The 20,911-nt window shown below is 30.5% G+C and overlaps 2 protein-coding genes across 2 annotated transcripts; both read right to left on the bottom strand.

Moving 5' to 3' along the window:
• Positions 1-1,294: 1,294 nt before the first annotated feature.
• On the bottom strand, positions 1,295-2,744 carry LOC148628190 (caveolin-1-like). Its single transcript, XM_088564704.1, has 2 exons — positions 2,294-2,744; positions 1,295-1,743 (listed from the first exon to the last, which is right to left on the bottom strand). The coding sequence occupies exons 1-2, from the start codon at positions 2,354-2,356 to the stop codon at positions 1,417-1,419; spliced, it is 390 nt and encodes a 129-aa protein (XP_088420830.1). The 5' UTR covers positions 2,357-2,744; the 3' UTR covers positions 1,295-1,416.
• A 369-nt stretch (positions 2,745-3,113) lies between these two features.
• On the bottom strand, positions 3,114-7,513 carry LOC148628189 (caveolin-1-like). The gene is made up of 2 exons (XM_088564703.1): positions 7,351-7,513; positions 3,114-3,910 (listed from the first exon to the last, which is right to left on the bottom strand). Exons 1-2 carry the CDS (start codon positions 7,417-7,419, stop codon positions 3,584-3,586), a joined length of 396 nt encoding a protein of 131 aa, XP_088420829.1. The 5' UTR covers positions 7,420-7,513; the 3' UTR covers positions 3,114-3,583.
• Between the last annotated feature and the right edge of the window lie 13,398 nt (positions 7,514-20,911).

The following is a 20,911-nucleotide window of genomic DNA, read 5'->3' as shown; positions in this document are numbered from 1 at the left end:
TGTCATGCAAAGAAAAAATAGGCAAAATAATTAGCAAAGCTACAAAGTAAAACAGAAATATTCTCTTTTTACACAGGCAAAGTATTTTTACGTGAGGTCACGTAACCGGGCAGTTATTTTTAGTTCACTTGTAAACTTTATAAACCTTGACGTGAATTTCAGGTGAAAATCACAAATTTTATATTTGGAAGAGGTTGGAAGTCCGTTCTTCCATACCCCAACCTTAAGTCAGAAAATAGCTTGCCAGACAACCTCTAGCATTGCTGGATTACCTCTAGCATTGCTGGAATACCACTAGCTCTCCATAGATTATGACTTATATATTTTGGCTTAGTATGTTTCATTATCACTGACGTTATCTTGTGTTTTCTGGGTTACTTTTGTTTAGGCTTTTGTCTCATATTTTATCTGTATTCAATCCCTGATCGAGTCTTACCAGACTAGTTTTGCCTTCTGTGAGAAGCACACGGTATATATAACTCATTGTGACGACTGGGTGGCATGGGGTCAGAATAATGTGTCCAAGAAGCGTGACATGCTTATCTACGGTTTTGTTTTGTTTTTCTGTGGGCTAGTACATTAAAAATCCAGCTCAACGTGCCAGCCTGGTAGGGTCTGTTCGGTTGATAAAATGTCCTTGTCCTGAAATGCCTAATCAATTTAGGTCTGATTTTGTGAACTGCAATGTTGAGATTTTGTTCAGGAAATCTTCTCTATAATTTTCTATTGTTTGTTTTTATTTGTTATTTTTTTCCAAGTCTTTTTGTTTTGTATCATCTATGTGTTAGTTACCGTGTTTCGTTCTTTATTTTTATCTGTTTTAGTTTAAGCATATTTGTTTTTTTTTTCATTTCCATTTCTTTTATTTGTGAACCAAAACAAATCATATTTTAGAATTAGAGAAGAGAAATATTCTAGTGCCCCAGAAAGATGCAAACAAAAAGAAAACTTTGTTTCATCATGGTAGAAAGATATTTTTCATGGGATATCTGATTAATTTAAACACATTAGGCTTGACAACGGTTACTAAGCGCATGAATTTTGTTTGTTGTTTTAAAAGATATTATGGTAACATTGTCGCCCCTACCTCTTTTTTTTCTTCAGTGAAGAGAGACATACAAATCACGTGACCATGCCGACCCTGATCAAAACCAAAAAAAAAAAAGAACGAAAAGACCATGATCAATCCAGTTGATCACCGCATAATACAACTATAAGTTTGTTTATAAACATAACTTTTTATTTTAAAAAATAAGTAGTATTCAATAGTAGAATGATATCACAATTAGCTTATTCTCCGTAAAATAAATATATGTAGTAAAACAGTGTATCATATAAAATGTCCAAAACTTAGTATTTCATCGCATGTGTTCATTCAATGTAAATGTGTATATATTGCAATAAAAATGTCGTTTATCACTTCTTGAAGTGATGGAATACGGATCCCATGGCCTCACAACATGGAACGACACAACAGTTAACACATGATGAGTAGATTCTCTGGCAAAGTCCACAGTTGATTTCGAGGATTTTCATGCATGGTGAGATAATCCAAATGTGGAAGAAAGCGATGTAGGCAAACTCGCAACCCCAATAAGCAGAAATGAAAATTCCATAAAACAGGGTTAGAATATTGTAGAAGAGTTTCTTCCAGCAGTTGAAGCACATGTAAGAGCATCGCCAGATACAGTCAATGCTGTGAATGCCATCAGGTTCAGCGATAACATCGGTAAAGTGCAAAGTCTGAAAATGAAATCAATATTGTAAGAGCTCAACATCATATGAAATGATTTAAATATATATATATATATATATATATTTCATATGATTTTAAATATTTTGAGGCTTATCCTTTGTTTTAAGTTGCGGTTTTTCAGTGCTATTTTTTTTTCAACCATTTCATTTCATTTGTGGATGCAATTTGATTTGCAGTATATATTTATTCTCATTTTGTTACGTCTACTTTCTATTTTTTTTAACAAATGTACGAATGTATGGGTATTGTCAAATTTCTGCAACGCATATAAATTGATGACGTCAATTATTTGAAATGGATAATAAATGTTAATACAAATGTACTAGTATTTGATCCTTTTTTTTCTATTTCTTTTTCTTTATCTTTTTTTTTTTGCGGCCTACGAAGAAAAATTGCCTTTTATACAGTGCCTTCCATACAATTTTCAATCTTAACACGGAGAATAATATATAAATGATTAATAAATAATATTTATAATAATAGATAAATATAATAAATCTATATCAGTCTACAGGTTTTAACATTTTTACTACTTACCCCTAAATGGGCGTTCAATCCCTGGGGATCTCTGTTAACCAAATCCAAATCACCTTCAGACATTTTGTACAGTGTAAATGACCTACTGCTTCCGAAAACGAAATTCCTGAATGTGTGGTCAAATCTGATTATTTGACCTTTTATATGTATTTATGTTTGCTGTTGGTGGACATAGTAACGGAACTAAGGGGCGAATTTGCGTGACGTAACAAGTTATCCACTTAAATGTTCTTTTGGCATGAGTGATTTTCAATAACTGACTGACACAATAGGCCACTTAATTTGTTTGGACATAAATTCCAAGCCAACATGTATATTGATCCAATTTGCCATTGATTGTTTCTGATTTTTGACATATAATCTAATTGATTAAATTACTGTATGTACATGTATCAAATGATAGAAATGATTCTTAATTTTGTGAAGATTTTCATAGATTATTTTCATTATTAATTTGTGTTCACTCTTCTTTTTTTTTTTTTTTTGGTTTTTTTGTTTGTTTGTTTGTTTTATTTTTGTTGTTTTTATGGGTAAGCTCTAAAAATATTATAAAAGGCCTTAATATTGCTGGTTTTATTCATAGAAAATAATTGCTTTTCCGAAGAAGTCAGTTTAGTAAATATTAAAACGTCAACTTCCATGGTAAAGCAAACATCGAGAAGTTTATGGTCATTTAAATTTGCTCAAGTTTGTTTGGTTAATTATTTCTTAGTTTAGCATGTCTTTTCTTTTGTGTGAACGAAGCTGAATTAATATTTAATGAACAACTTCATAGCTTGCTAAATTTAATGTACAACAACCAACGCCGGAATGTATATTTCAAAGCAATCAACATGTCCATTAATGTATATCAAACCATTAATTTTTCCAGCAAATCTATTCAGGGTATCTTAAATCATAAACATGGATGTATAATTTAACTTTTTTTCTCACACAAAAAATGAATAGTAAGATTTCCATTATGAATAATTTTAGCTCATAGTACTTCCAGCATTGGATTTTTAGTCTCCCTTCGTACATTTTTTCTGGTATATTTAATGTATGTCTCGGATGAAAAAAAAACATCTAGGTAAACTAAACTAGCGGATTTAAGACATTTTATTTTTTAGATACGGATAATTCTTTTAAAAACCTTTTCTTGGCAATCAATTTCCATGATTTATACTAATGTTCATGTAATACAATGGAAATATACACATATAACAACATATAGAACGGGATATACTCTCAATTTACAGAGATCGTTTCCACATCAATCGCAATACAATGCGACATATACGCTTTTATATGTTATTTCTTAAACGCATTGAAGAGCGCCCCACATGCCTCGCAGCAAGGTACCAAACAGCAATTCATAATAGCAGCATATATCCTTTGACAAAGTCCACAGTTAATCTCAAAGACTTTCATCATAGGTGAGACACACCAGACATGATAGAAAGCGATGTAGGCAAACTGGCATCCCCATTCTGCTGCAATGCACATACCACAAAGAGTGGTGAGAACAAGGTAGCAAAATTTCTTCCAGCATTCAAAGCATGTGTAGGACAACTTCCACACGCAGTCAAGACTGTGTGTTCCATCCGGCTCACCAAATACATCGTTATAATGTAAAGTCTGGAAAGATAAAAATGGTGACATATTGATTTTAATTATCATTTCTTATGATTCTAATAATTATATTTGTAAGTAAAAAATTCTGGCATGGTGTCATCCATATAAAAAGATTTTTTTTTCATCTCTTATGTTGTATAGGGGTATGGCGACTCCGTCGGTGTTTTATTTTCTTGAAAATAGTCGGCAAACTTTAGTTCATTTGGAGTCTAATAAATACACATGTACGTATTATTTGTCTGAATAAATATGATAGTGGTTCACTTTTTTTTTTGTTTTGAATATGTCAATATCACTCGAGCGGATCGAACGTGACCCGGGGGTGGGGGTAAGAACCCATGCCTACCCGTTTTTGTTTTTTTTTTTGTGCAAAATTCGGTTAATATCGTGCAAAATTGTGGCAAAACTCAGCAAATAATAGCCTGGATCCCCTGTTCAAAATCTTAAATCCGCCACTGATTAACATGATAGATATATTTGCTGCAAATGAAAGATCATTGAGTACTATTTCTCAAATCTACTGACACAATGGTCATCAATAATGCACGCTATGGGGTCAGATTCTGTTTATTACCAATATTAAGTGCCATAAAACAAAGATATTAAGTAATATATCACAACTTAAGTAGCTCACAAATAAAATTAATAATGCATAGTGACAGGAGAGGGGACCGACCCCCCCCCCCCCATCACACACACAAAAAAACACAACACAACAAAACAAAACAAAACAATACAAAACAAAACAAGATGTTGTCAGATCGAGTTCTTATATACACACGTATGTTATATTATGTTTTGTTTGTATTGCCACTTTGTATAGGAATAAATTTATGAAGTATGTGGACTGTTCTATCTATCCAAATTCTTTTTGTTCATATTTTTATATCTATCATAGTATTGCATAGGGAATACTTGGATTTGTTCAGGCCGTTGAGATGTTTTTGTTATGAAGTATTTGGCGACAAAGGGTAACGAATAAGTAGTACGTGTTACGTATCACAAAAAGATTAATTTCTCGACTTACGATATAAAACCTTAATCCAACGATTTAAAATTTAATGAATGACTATTTGTATCAACCAAAACATTGTACAAGTCCGTTCGTGTTCCGTTCGTGTCCCGTTCGAACACCTTGTCAAATCAATAATAACGTCTTTTTTTAATTAAGCCGTGTATTTTTCAGTATAATCCTTACTTATCGTTTTTTTTTAATTTAATTGTAATGTGTGTGTGAGAGAGAGAGAGAGAGAGAGAGAGAGAGAGAGAGAGAGAGAGAGTAGAAAATGAAAATAATAAGTTATATTAAACCAATAGTTAAAAAAATGAGGCATCTATATAATGGGACATTAAATGATCATGATTCCTGGCCACGTTGTGTTGTATTTAATAATCCATGGACACATTATAAATAAAAAACATCACATAGGAATAACTTATCAAACTCAAACTCCAATGCTTATTCAGATTCAACAATCTAAAATGAACTAAATTTCACATGTTTCTGTTTTCCAAGACAGACGGCCCCGTGCAGGTCCGGATGTCAAAAGAATAGGCCTGCATCAGCGCTAAGCTTGTCGTAAAAGGCGACTAAATAGTGCTCGGGAACCTAGTCGGGGGTTAGGCGCTCTGCCCACAGAGCAACTGGGATGTGTGCCCCAGGTGATGGAATGGGGTACCCCTGGTGTGTTACATGCTGGGGTTGTCAGGCTATAATACCGAAAACATGACCGCAAACCATAGTGGTGCACCATGTTGAGAAAGATGCCACGTTCCTCGCACGTTAAAGAACCCTGCCGTGGTATTCGATAGGAGTAGGAACCTTTGCGCTCCGCCACAGGAAGCTAAATTGCCCGACCCTACCCATCTCCCCTTTTTCTAGTGGCAATCGAGATTTGTCGACCCTATTATCCTTGTGTCCCATCCCTTGTTTCATTTCATCATCATTCATGTTCATTTTGTCATCCATTTCATGTTCATCGCCTGAATATAGCTGAAATATTGCTGCTCGGGCGTTAAACTCCAACAATCAATCAATCGAAGACAGACGATCGCGCAGCAAAAAATAATAATTCGCCCTATTCATACTGGCTCTGCCCCAACCCATATAAATATATACATGTATGGTATTATTAAATATAATGTTATATTAATATTTACATTAATTACAATAATTATGTCAATCATTTGTATGTAATTTTATGCTTTGTCAAATGACCTTTTTTCTTACTTCAAGAAAGATAACTCTAATTCATCAAAATCTCACAACTCTTTAATATTCAAAGATAACTTCAATTCATCAAAAAATTTGGGGTATATTCGAATTCGATCTGTAGTTTATGACATTTAAGTAACGCTCTGCATTAGAACTTGACAGAAGCTTATGACCAGTATTCCGGTTTTTCTTAATCACAAATTCTCATAAACTGTATTCGACAATAAGAGTGCAAATGAAAGTGCAACACTGTCTACAGAAATTAAATAAGAAAATATTTCCAGCTAGGATTTTTACACTATAATCAGTTAGAACATATTTCACGATACATAGCAGATCCTAAGAAATAAACATAGTAGGCGTTGTTTTATGACGTATAAATGTACTTAAACAGTTTCTTCGAATTATCTTGAGATAAGATGAATCCCCCCCTGCTGGTTTTTAAAAAGACCCATACCTAATAAGTAAACTAAGATTTAATAGTAGTTGGATGTAACAGAAATGAGTTAACTCTTTACACGATATAACTGCTACAACCCTTTGAAAGAGTAATCAAGGGAACCAAGTTTATAGAATAATGCTTTATTCTATGGTTTTGGCAGCAAGTAGGCACGTTGGACATTTACAATCAGTATCCCGAAAATATGAAATAGTGATCAACGTGCTACCATTTGATTTTAATTGGGTGAAATTGGAGACAAGACAGGATCAAAGGGATCAAAATGTTCCGAAATAAAAGGACAGTACATGCTAAGAAGAAAACAATAAAAAGCGGGATCTCTTATTGCTCTAATATTTAATATTCAAATTAAAAATGGGCGATTTGCGGCGACAAAAAAAAAATAAAAATAAAAAAAAATAAAAATAAATAAACAAGAAATGAATTATTTTTTTCACACAATCTGATCACCGACATTTATCGTTGAAATGAATTTCACGTGTAGATGTCAGTCTTGACAAAATACCGTTCGGCGAGAGACTGGCAATGAAACTTTTTATCATTAGAATTTTGTAAATGCTTTTTCCACTTCCTACTTTATTACTTACTTGCTTAATTTTGTACTTGTACACTGCTTTTTCTTTATGTTTTCTTCTTTTGGGGATAAAATGTTTGATACTAAATTCAAGTTCGAGTTTTACATACAGTCATGTACATTTTTACTTAGTAATACGTGAATAAGTAGCATATAATTGGTATTTTAATGCACTTTCTATGTATTTAACTCACCCCTAAATGAGCATTTAGTCCCTGTGGATCTCTGCTCACTAAGTCTATGTCGGCACTCGCCATATTCATAGAATTCAAAATACGCTATATAATCAGCGTCACAAAATCGTAAAATCTAAATGTGCGGAATCCCCGTTTTCGTTTTATATAAATATCGTTTTAGTATATATTTATTCCCAGTTGATAAGATTGTGTGGCTATTTCTATAGAAACATCAAATTTATCTTTAAGTGAACAGCTTCGTGAGAAAATTAATCATAAGGGTCTTGTTTGTCCATATTGATTTTGGGTTTGTTTTTGTTTAGAATTATGAGTACATTTTTTCCTATCTAGAATACTTGTGAAAAATCGATCGGTTATGGTTACAGACCACCAATTCAACCAATGAGCATTTGGAACGTACACAAAAATAGTCCTACGCAGAAATTACCCCTGTTCCTCATAGTGCTGTGAAAAAAGTTCTCATCTTATTTAAAAAATTTAAACAGTTTCTGAAAGGAAAAACATTTCTGTACATTTTATAGGTGCATTTTGCTTCTTATGATGTGAAGCCTAATCTCCATAATGATTTTTAAATATACCCCTATCTTGTGAAAACACTGGGATTTCCCATGCTATTTATAGACCCTTCACTTCCGGTGACCAGTACTGCACTGCAAGTCTGCTAACCCCACATGCCATTCTGAGGATTGTGAGCTGACATATGTAGAATCATGCTGATATATAGTCCTCTGCAGGTTAAAGTTAAAGTAAAGTCCAGAGAAGCCATTGAATATTGTGAAATTAGCATAGAAGCCTATGGAAAGTGGAATTAGTGGTTTTTAGCCTGAAGATGAAGCCATGGCAAAATGAAAAGTTTCTTGAAATAGCTTTAAACTACTTGAAGATCTTGTTAACTTTGCCATGAGAGGAATACACTACAAAAATCCTTCAAAATATGCATTTTTTAAGTTATAGGTCCAAATTATGGAAAATTGGTCTTTTTGGCTGATTTTTATGTCCTATCTTGTAAAAAGTGTAGAAAATTTAGTAAAAATATCAAATATTAAACTTTGAGGGCTATATTTACCTAAATATGGTGGTAGTAAGCACTTGAAATCAAGTTTTGTGTAGATTTGAGCAAAAATTAGGTTAGAAATGAGGAAAAACTCACTTTCATTACTGCGGTTAAGGCCATATCAACATTCCCCTATGGCAACATGGAAAATCCATTATTGAGTCCTTTTTTTTGCTTTAGGTGCCCTTTACTGGTCATGTTTTAATGTGAAAACACTGTATTTACAAATTTAAAGCCAAATATATCACCTTTTGTGAAAATTTAAAGATTTAGGATTTTTGACATGTGATCAAGAAAAAGGGGGAGGCATGTCAGAAATAATTTTTTAAAAATAGACCAATTTCTCAGAAAATGATTACTTTTAAAACTATTTCTTCATTAATATTGTTAAAAAACAAGTTGTGATTGATATTTTTTATTTGAAAAGTCAGAAAAAGTTCTTTGCAAATATTTAATGCATTTAAGTATGGTAGAATATTGTCACTTTTTTGCTCGCACAACTTGGTTACCCTATATTTAAAAATCAAATATTTAAAAAAGTGCTTGTCACATTTCACTGAAACTTTGCAAATGCATTCAGTATGTGTGTAGGAAGATACCTGTATAGTTATTTATTTTTTCTAAGACAAAAAGTGACTCTTAAGATGAAGCCATGGCAAAATGAAAAGTTTCTTGAAATAGCTTTAAACTACTTGAAGATCTTGTTAACTTTGCCATGAGAGGAATACACTACAAAAATCCTTCAAAATATGCATTTTTTAAGTTATAGGTCCAAATTATGGAAAATTGGTCTTTTTGGCTGATTTTTATGTCCTATCTTGTAAAAAGTGTAGAAAATTTAGTAAAAATATCAAATATTAAACTTTGAGGGCTATATTTACCTAAATATGGTGGTAGTAAGCACTTGAAATCAAGTTTTGTGTAGATTTGAGCAAAAATTAGGTTAGAAATGAGGAAAAACTCACTTTCATTACTGCGGTTAAGGCCATATCAACATTCCCCTATGGCAACATGGAAAATCCATTATTGAGTCCTTTTTTTGCTTTAGGTGCCCTTTACTGGTCATGTTTTAATGTGAAAACACTGTATTTACAAATTTAAAGCCAAATATATCACCTTTTGTGAAAATTTAAAGATTTAGGATTTTTGACATGTGATCAAGAAAAAGGGGGAGGCATGTCAGAAATAATTTTTTAAAAATAGACCAATTTCTCAGAAAATGATTACTTTTAAAACTATTTCTTCATTAATATTGTTAAAAAACAAGTTGTGATTGATATTTTTTATTTGAAAAGTCAGAAAAAGTTCTTTGCAAATATTTAATGCATTTAAGTATGGTAGAATATTGTCACTTTTTTGCTCGCACAACTTGGTTACCCTATATTTAAAAATCAAATATTTAAAAAAGTGCTTGTCACATTTCACTGAAACTTTGCAAATGCATTCAGTATGTGTGTAGGAAGATACCTGTATAGTTATTTATTTTTTCTAAGACAAAAAGTGACTCTTTGAAGATGAAGCCATGGCAAAATGAAAAGTTTCTTGAAATAGCTTTAAACTACTTGAAGATCTTGTTAACTTTGCCATGAGAGGAATACACTACAAAAATCCTTCAAAATATGCATTTTTTAAGTTGTAGGTCCAAATTATGGAAAATTGGTCTTTTTGGCTGATTTTTATGTCCTATCTTGTAAAAAGTGTAGAAAATTTAGTAAAAATATCAAATATTAAACTTTGAGGGCTATATTTACCTAAATATGGTGGTAATAAGCACTTGAAATCAAGTTTTGTGTAGATTTGAGCAAAAATTAGGTTAGAAATGAGGAAAAACTCACTTTCATTACTGCGGTTAAGGCCATATCAACATTCCCCTATGGCAACATGGAAAATCCATTATTGAGTCCTTTTTTTGCTTTAGGTGCCCTTTACTGGTCATGTTTTAATGTGAAAACACTGTATTTACAAATTTAAAGCCAAATATATCACCTTTTGTGAAAATTTAAAGATTTAGGATTTTTGACATGTGATCAAGAAAAAGGGGGAGGCATGTCAGAAATAATTTTTTAAAAATAGACCAATTTCTCAGAAAATGATTACTTTTAAAACTATTTCTTCATTAATATTGTTAAAAAACAAGTTGTGATTGATATTTTTTATTTGAAAAGTCAGAAAAAGTTCTTTGCAAATATTTAATGCATTTAAGTATGGTAGAATATTGTCACTTTTTTGCTCGCACAACTTGGTTACCCTATATTTAAAAATCAAATATTTAAAAAAGTGCTTGTCACATTTCACTGAAACTTTGCAAATGCATTCAGTATGTGTGTAGGAAGATACCTGTATAGTTATTTATTTTTTCTAAGACAAAAAGTGACTCTTTGAAGATGAAGCCATGGCAAAATGAAAAGTTTCTTGAAATAGCTTTAAACTACTTGAAGATCTTGTTAACTTTGCCATGAGAGGAATACACTACAAAAATCCTTCAAAATATGCATTTTTTAAGTTATAGGTCCAAATTATGGAAAATTGGTCTTTTTGGCTGATTTTTATGTCCTATCTTGTAAAAAGTGTAGAAAATTTAGTAAAAATATCAAATATTAAACTTTGAGGGCTATATTTACCTAAATATGGTGGTAGTAAGCACTTGAAATCAAGTTTTGTGTAGATTTGAGCAAAAATTAGGTTAGAAATGAGGAAAAACTCACTTTCATTACTGCGGTTAAGGCCATATAAACATTCCCCTATGGCAACATGGAAAATCCATTATTGAGTCCTTTTTTTTGCTTTAGGTGCCCTTTACTGGTCATGTTTTAATGTGAAAACACTGTATTTACAAATTTAAAGCCAAATATATCACCTTTTGTGAAAATTTAAAGATTTAGGATTTTTGACATGTGATCAAGAAAAAGGGGGAGGCATGTCAGAAATAATTTTTTAAAAATAGACCAATTTCTCAGAAAATGATTACTTTTAAAACTATTTCTTCATTAATATTGTTAAAAAACAAGTTGTGATTGATATTTTTTATTTGAAAAGTCAGAAAAAGTTCTTTGCAAATATTTAATGCATTTAAGTATGGTAGAATATTGTCACTTTTTTGCTCGCACAACTTGGTTACCCTATATTTAAAAATCAAATATTTAAAAAAGTGCTTGTCACATTTCACTGAAACTTTGCAAATGCATTCAGTATGTGTGTAGGAAGATACTTGTATAGTTATTTATTTTTTCTAAGACAAAAAGTGACTCTTTGAAGATGAAGCCATGGCAAAATGAAAAGTTTCTTGAAATAGCTTTAAACTACTTGAAGATCTTGTTAACTTTGCCATGAGAGGAATACACTACAAAAATCCTTCAAAATATGCATTTTTTAAGTTATAGGTCCAAATTATGGAAAATTGGTCTTTTTGGCTGATTTTTATGTCCTATCTTGTAAAAAGTGTAGAAAATTTAGTAAAAATATCAAATATTAAACTTTGAGGGCTATATTTACCTAAATATGGTGGTAGTAAGCACTTGAAATCAAGTTTTGTGTAGATTTGAGCAAAAATTAGGTTAGAAATGAGGAAAAACTCACTTTCATTACTGCGGTTAAGGCCATATCAACATTCCCCTATGGCAACATGGAAAATCCATTATTGAGTCCTTTTTTTTGCTTTAGGTGCCCTTTACTGGTCATGTTTTAATGTGAAAACACTGTATTTACAAATTTAAAGCCAAATATATCACCTTTTGTGAAAATTTAAAGATTTAGGATTTTTGACATGTGATCAAGAAAAAGGGGGAGGCATGTCAGAAATAATTTTTTAAAAATAGACCAATTTCTCAGAAAATGATTACTTTTAAAACTATTTCTTCATTAATATTGTTAAAAAACAAGTTGTGATTGATATTTTTTATTTGAAAAGTCAGAAAAAGTTCTTTGCAAATATTTAATGCATTTAAGTATGGTAGAATATTGTCACTTTTTTGCTCGCACAACTTGGTTACCCTATATTTAAAAATCAAATATTTAAAAAAGTGCTTGTCACATTTCACTGAAACTTTGCAAATGCATTCAGTATGTGTGTAGGAAGATACTTGTATAGTTATTTATTTTTTCTAAGACAAAAAGTGACTCTTTGAAGATGAAGCCATGGCAAAATGAAAAGTTTCTTGAAATAGCTTTAAACTACTTGAAGATCTTGTTAACTTTGCCATGAGAGGAATACACTACAAAAATCCTTCAAAATATGCATTTTTTAAGTTATAGGTCCAAATTATGGAAAATTGGTCTTTTTGGCTGATTTTTATGTCCTATCTTGTAAAAGGTGTAGAAAATTTAGTAAAAATATCAAATATTAAACTTTGAGGGCTATATTTACCTAAATATGGTGGTAATAAGCACTTGAAATCAAGTTTTGTGTAGATTTGAGCAAAAATTAGGTTAGAAATGAGGAAAAACTCACTTTCATTACTGCGGTTAAGGCCATATCAACATTCCCCTATGGCAACATGGAAAATCCATTATTGAGTCCTTTTTTTGCTTTAGGTGCCCTTTACTGGTCATGTTTTAATGTGAAAACACTGTATTTACAAATTTAAAGCCAAATATATCACCTTTTGTGAAAATTTAAAGATTTAGGATTTTTGACATGTGATCAAGAAAAAGGGGGAGGCATGTCAGAAATAATTTTTTAAAAATAGACCAATTTCTCAGAAAATGATTACTTTTAAAACTATTTCTTCATTAATATTGTTAAAAAACAAGTTGTGATTGATATTTTTTATTTGAAAAGTCAGAAAAAGTTCTTTGCAAATATTTAATGCATTTAAGTATGGTAGAATATTGTCACTTTTTTGCTCGCACAACTTGGTTACCCTATATTTAAAAATCAAATATTTAAAAAAGTGCTTGTCACATTTCACTGAAACTTTGCAAATGCATTCAGTATGTGTGTAGGAAGATACCTGTATAGTTATTTATTTTTTCTAAGACAAAAAGTGACTCTTTGAAGATGAAGCCATGGCAAAATGAAAAGTTTCTTGAAATAGCTTTAAACTACTTGAAGATCTTGTTAACTTTGCCATGAGAGGAATACACTACAAAAATCCTTCAAAATATGCATTTTTTAAGTTATAGGTCCAAATTATGGAAAATTGGTCTTTTTGGCTGATTTTTATGTCCTATCTTGTAAAAAGTGTAGAAAATTTAGTAAAAATATCAAATATTAAACTTTGAGGGCTATATTTACCTAAATATGGTGGTAATAAGCACTTGAAATCAAGTTTTGTGTAGATTTGAGCAAAAATTAGGTTAGAAATGAGGAAAAACTCACTTTCATTACTGCGGTTAAGGCCATATCAACATTCCCCTATGGCAACATGGAAAATCCATTATTGAGTCCTTTTTTTGCTTTAGGTGCCCTTTACTGGTCATGTTTTAATGTGAAAACACTGTATTTACAAATTTAAAGCCAAATATATCACCTTTTGTGAAAATTTAAAGATTTAGGATTTTTGACATGTGATCAAGAAAAAGGGGGAGGCATGTCAGAAATAATTTTTTAAAAATAGACCAATTTCTCAGAAAATGATTACTTTTAAAACTATTTCTTCATTAATATTGTTAAAAAACAAGTTGTGATTGATATTTTTTATTTGAAAAGTCAGAAAAAGTTCTTTGCAAATATTTAATGCATTTAAGTATGGTAGAATATTGTCACTTTTTTGCTCGCACAACTTGGTTACCCTATATTTAAAAATCAAATATTTAAAAAAGTGCTTGTCACATTTCACTGAAACTTTGCAAATGCATTCAGTATGTGTGTAGGAAGATACCTGTATAGTTATTTATTTTTTCTAAGACAAAAAGTGACTCTTTGAAGATGAAGCCATGGCAAAATGAAAAGTTTCTTGAAATAGCTTTAAACTACTTGAAGATCTTGTTAACTTTGCCATGAGAGGAATACACTACAAAAATCCTTCAAAATATGCATTTTTTAAGTTGTAGGTCCAAATTATGGAAAATTGGTCTTTTTGGCTGATTTTTATGTCCTATCTTGTAAAAAGTGTAGAAAATTTAGTAAAAATATCAAATATTAAACTTTGAGGGCTATATTTACCTAAATATGGTGGTAATAAGCACTTGAAATCAAGTTTTGTGTAGATTTGAGCAAAAATTAGGTTAGAAATGAGGAAAAACTCACTTTCATTACTGCGGTTAAGGCCATATCAACATTCCCCTATGGCAACATGGAAAATCCATTATTGAGTCCTTTTTTTGCTTTAGGTGCCCTTTACTGGTCATGTTTTAATGTGAAAACACTGTATTTACAAATTTAAAGCCAAATATATCACCTTTTGTGAAAATTTAAAGATTTAGGATTTTTGACATGTGATCAAGAAAAAGGGGGAGGCATGTCAGAAATAATTTTTTAAAAATAGACCAATTTCTCAGAAAATGATTACTTTTAAAACTATTTCTTCATTAATATTGTTAAAAAACAAGTTGTGATTGATATTTTTTATTTGAAAAGTCAGAAAAAGTTCTTTGCAAATATTTAATGCATTTAAGTATGGTAGAATATTGTCACTTTTTTGCTCGCACAACTTGGTTACCCTATATTTAAAAATCAAATATTTAAAAAAGTGCTTGTCACATTTCACTGAAACTTTGCAAATGCATTCAGTATGTGTGTAGGAAGATACCTGTATAGTTATTTATTTTTTCTAAGACAAAAAGTGACTCTTTGAAGATGAAGCCATGGCAAAATGAAAAGTTTCTTGAAATAGCTTTAAACTACTTGAAGATCTTGTTAACTTTGCCATGAGAGGAATACACTACAAAAATCCTTCAAAATATGCATTTTTTAGGTTGTAGGTCCAAATTATGGAAAATTGGTCTTTTTGGCTGATTTTTATGTCCTATCTTGTAAAAAGTGTAGAAAATTTAGTAAAAATATCAAATATTAAACTTTGAGGGCTATATTTACCTAAATATGGTGGTAGTAAGCACTTGAAATCAAGTTTTGTGTAGATTTGAGCAAAAATTAGGTTAGAAATGAGGAAAAACTCACTTTCATTACTGCGGTTAAGGCCATATCAACATTCCCCTATGGCAACATGGAAAATCCATTATTGAGTCCTTTTTTTGCTTTAGGTGCCCTTTACTGGTCATGTTTTAATGTGAAAACACTGTATTTACAAATTTAAAGCCAAATATATCACCTTTTGTGAAAATTTAAAGATTTAGGATTTTTGACATGTGATCAAGAAAAAGGGGGAGGCATGTCAGAAATAATTTTTTAAAAATAGACCAATTTCTCAGAAAATGATTACTTTTAAAACTATTTCTTCATTAATATTGTTAAAAAACAAGTTGTGATTGATATTTTTTATTTGAAAAGTCAGAAAAAGTTCTTTGCAAATATTTAATGCATTTAAGTATGGTAGAATATTGTCACTTTTTTGCTCGCACAACTTGGTTACCCTATATTTAAAAATCAAATATTTAAAAAAGTGCTTGTCACATTTCACTGAAACTTTGCAAATGCATTCAGTATGTGTGTAGGAAGATACCTGTATAGTTATTTATTTTTTCTAAGACAAAAAGTGACTCTTAAGATGAAGCCATGGCAAAATGAAAAGTTTCTTGAAATAGCTTTAAACTACTTGAAGATCTTGTTAACTTTGCCATGAGAGGAATACACTACAAAAATCCTTCAAAATATGCATTTTTTAAGTTATAGGTCCAAATTATGGAAAATTGGTCTTTTTGGCTGATTTTTATGTCCTATCTTGTAAAAAGTGTAGAAAATTTAGTAAAAATATCAAATATTAAACTTTGAGGGCTATATTTACCTAAATATGGTGGTAATAAGCACTTGAAATCAAGTTTTGTGTAGATTTGAGCAAAAATTAGGTTAGAAATGAGGAAAAACTCACTTTCATTACTGCGGTTAAGGCCATATCAACATTCCCCTATGGCAACATGGAAAATCCATTATTGAGTCCTTTTTTTGCTTTAGGTGCCCTTTACTGGTCATGTTTTAATGTGAAAACACTGTATTTACAAATTTAAAGCCAAATATATCACCTTTTGTGAAAATTTAAAGATTTAGGATTTTTGACATGTGATCAAGAAAAAGGGGGAGGCATGTCAGAAATAATTTTTTAAAAATAGACCAATTTCTCAGAAAATGATTACTTTTAAAACTATTTCTTCATTAATATTGTTAAAAAACAAGTTGTGATTGATATTTTTTATTTGAAAAGTCAGAAAAAGTTCTTTGCAAATATTTAATGCATTTAAGTATGGTAGAATATTGTCACTTTTTTGCTCGCACAACTTGGTTACCCTATATTTAAAAATCAAATATTTAAAAAAGTGCTTGTCACATTTCACTGAAACTTTGCAAATGCATTCAGTATGTGTGTAGGAAGATACCTGTATAGTTATTTATTTTTTCTAAGACAAAAAGTGACTCTTTGAAGATGAAGCCATGGCAAAATGAAAAGTTTCTTGAAATAGCTTTAAACTACTTGAAGATCTTGTTAACTTTGCCATGAGAGGAATACACTACAAAAATCCTTCAAAATATGCATTTTTTAAGTTATAGGTCCAAATTATGGAAAATTGGTCTTTTTGGCTGATTTTTATGTCCTATCTTGTAAAAAGTGTAGAAAATTTAGTAAAAATATCAAATATTAAACTTTGAGGGCTATATTTACCTAAATATGGTGGTAATAAGCACTTGAAATCAAGTTTTGTGTAGATTTGAGCAAAAATTAGGTTAGAAATGAGGAAAAACTCACTTTCATTACTGCGGTTAAGGCCATATCAACATTCCCCTATGGCAACATGGAAAATCCATTATTGAGTCCTTTTTTTGCTTTAGGTGCCCTTTACTGGTCATGTTTTAATGTGAAAACACTGTATTTACAAATTTAAAGCCAAATATATCACCTTTTGTGAAAATTTAAAGATTTAGGATTTTTGACATGTGATCAAGAAAAAGGGGGAGGCATGTCAGAAATAATTTTTTAAAAATAGACCAATTTCTTAGAAAATGATTACTTTTAAAACTATTTCTTCATTAATATTGTTAAAAAACAAGTTGTGATTGATATTTTTTATTTGAAAAGTCAGAAAAAGTTCTTTGCAAATATTTAATGCATTTAAGTATGGTAGAATATTGTCACTTTTTTGCTCGCACAACTTGGTTACCCTATATTTAAAAATCAAATATTTAAAAAAGTGCTTGTCACATTTCACTGAAACTTTGCAAATGCATTCAGTATGTGTGTAGGAAGATACCTGTATAGTTATTTATTTTTTCTAAGACAAAAAGTGACTCTTAAGATGAAGCCATGGCAAAATGAAAAGTTTCTTGAAATAGCTTTAAACTACTTGAAGATCTTGTTAACTTTGCCATGAGAGGAATACACTACAAAAATCCTTCAAAATATGCATTTTTTAAGTTATAGGTCCAAATTATGGAAAATTGGTCTTTTTGGCTGATTTTTATGTCCTATCTTGTAAAAAGTGTAGAAAATTTAGTAAAAATATCAAATATTAAACTTTGAGGGCTATATTTACCTAAATATGGTGGTAATAAGCACTTGAAATCAAGTTTTGTGTAGATTTGAGCAAAAATTAGGTTAGAAATGAGGAAAAACTCACTTTCATTACTGCGGTTAAGGCCATATCAACATTCCCCTATGGCAACATGGAAAATCCATTATTGAGTCCTTTTTTTGCTTTAGGTGCCCTTTACTGGTCATGTTTTAATGTGAAAACACTGTATTTACAAATTTAAAGCCAAATATATCACCTTTTGTGAAAATTTAAAGATTTAGGATTTTTGACATGTGATCAAGAAAAAGGGGGAGGCATGTCAGAAATAATTTTTTAAAAATAGACCAATTTCTCAGAAAATGATTACTTTTAAAACTATTTCTTCATTAATATTGTTAAAAAACAAGTTGTGATTGATATTTTTTATTTGAAAAGTCAGAAAAAGTTCTTTGCAAATATTTAATGCATTTAAGTATGGTAGAATATTGTCACTTTTTTGCTCGCACAACTTGGTTACCCTATATTTAAAAATCAAATATTTAAAAAAGTGCTTGTCACATTTCACTGAAACTTTGCAAATGCATTCAGTATGTGTGTAGGAAGATACCTGTATAGTTATTTATTTTTTCTAAGACAAAAAGTGACTCTTTGAAGATGAAGCCATGGCAAAATGAAAAGTTTCTTGAAATAGCTTTAAACTACTTGAAGATCTTGTTAACTTTGCCATGAGAGGAATACACTACAAAAATCCTTCAAAATATGCATTTTTTAAGTTATAGGTCCAAATTATGGAAAATTGGTCTTTTTGGCTGATTTTTATGTCCTATCTTGTAAAAAGTGTAGAAAATTTAGTAAAAATATCAAATATTAAACTTTGAGGGCTATATTTACCTAAATATGGTGGTAATAAGCACTTGAAATCAAGTTTTGTGTAGATTTGAGCAAAAATTAGGTTAGAAATGAGGAAAAACTCACTTTCATTACTGCGGTTAAGGCCATATCAACATTCCCCTATGGCAACATGGAAAATCCATTATTGAGTCCTTTTTTTGCTTTAGGTGCCCTTTACTGGTCATGTTTTAATGTGAAAACACTGTATTTACAAATTTAAAGCCAAATATATCACCTTTTGTGAAAATTTAAAGATTTAGGATTTTTGACATGTGATCAAGAAAAAGGGGGAGGCATGTCAGAAATAATTTTTTAAAAATAGACCAATTTCTCAGAAAATGATTACTTTTAAAACTATTTCTTCATTAATATTGTTAAAAAACAAGTTGTGATTGATATTTTTTATTTGAAAAGTCAGAAAAAGTTCTTTGCAAATATTTAATGCATTTAAGTATGGTAGAATATTGTCACTTTTTTGCTCGCACAACTTGGTTACCCTATATTTAAAAATCAAATATTTAAAAAAGTGCTTGTCACATTTCACTGAAACTTTGCAAATGCATTCAGTATGTGTGTAGGAAGATACCTGTATAGTTATTTATTTTTTCTAAGACAAAAAGTGACTCTTTGAAGATGAAGCCATGGCAAAATGAAAAGTTTCTTGAAATAGCTTTAAACTACTTGAAGATCTTGTTAACTTTGCCATGAGAGGAATACACTACAAAAATCCTTCAAAATATGCATTTTTTAAGTTATAGGTCCAAATTATGGAAAATTGGTCTTTTTGGCTGATTTTTATGTCCTATCTTGTAAAAAGTGTAGAAAATTTAGTAAAAATATCAAATATTAAACTTTGAGGGCTATATTTACCTAAATATGGTGGTAATAAGCACTTGAAATCAAGTTTTGTGTAGATTTGAGCAAAAATTAGGTTAGAAATGAGGAAAAACTCACTTTCATTACTGCGGTTAAGGCCATATCAACATTCCCCTATGGCAACATGGAAAATCCATTATTGAGTCCTTTTTTTGCTTTAGGTGCCCTTTACTGGTCATGTTTTAATGTGAAAACACTGTATTTACAAATTTAAAGCCAAATATATCACCTTTTGTGAAAATTTAAAGATTTAGGATTTTTGACATGTGATCAAGAAAAAGGGGGAGGCATGTCAGAAATAATTTTTTAAAAATAGACCAATTTCCCAGAAAATGATTACTTTTAAAACTATTTCTTCATTAATATTGTTAAAAAACAAGTTGTGATTGATATTTTTTATTTGAAAAGTCAGAAAAAGTTCTTTGCAAATATTTAATGCATTTAAGTATGGTAGAATATTGTCACTTTTTTGCTCGCACAACTTGGTTACCCTATATTTAAAAATCAAATATTTAAAAAAGTGCTTGTCACATTTCACTGAAACTTTGCAAATGCATTCAGTATGTGTGTAGGAAGATACCTGTATAGTTATTTATTTTTTCTAAGACAAAAAGTGACTCTTTGAAGATGAAGCCATGGCAAAATGAAAAGTTTCTTGAAATAGCTTTAAACTACTTGAAGATCTTGTTAACTTTGCCATGAGAAGAATACACTACAAAAATCCTTCAAAATATGCATTTTTTAAGTTATAGGTCCAAATTATGGAAAATTGGTCTTTTTGGCTGATTTTTATGTCCTATCTTGTAAAAAGTGTAGAAAATTTAGTAAAAATATCAAATATTAAACTTTGAGGGCTATATTTACCTAAATATGGTGGTAGTAAGCACTTGAAATCAAGTTTTGTGTAGATTTGAGCAAAAATTAGGTTAGAAATGAGGAAAAACTCACTTTCATTACTGCGGTTAAGGCCATATCAACATTCCCCTATGGCAACATGGAAAATCCATTATTGAGTCCTTTTTTTGCTTTAGGTGCCCTTTACTGGTCATGTTTTAATGTGAAAACACTGTATTTACAAATTTAAAGCCAAATATATCACCTTTTGTGAAAATTTAAAGATTTAGGATTTTTGACATGTGATCAAGAAAAAGGGGGAGGCATGTCAGAAATAATTTTTTA

This window comes from Perna viridis, chromosome 1 (assembly GCF_037379345.1).
Source record: "Perna viridis isolate PV_CMFRI_1.1 ecotype Kerala chromosome 1, ASM3737934v1, whole genome shotgun sequence".
In the NCBI taxonomy this organism is placed as follows: Eukaryota; Metazoa; Mollusca; class Bivalvia; order Mytilida; family Mytilidae; genus Perna; species Perna viridis.
Note: the sequence above shows the minus strand (reverse complement) of the source record. Positions and strands in the feature narration are given on the sequence as shown.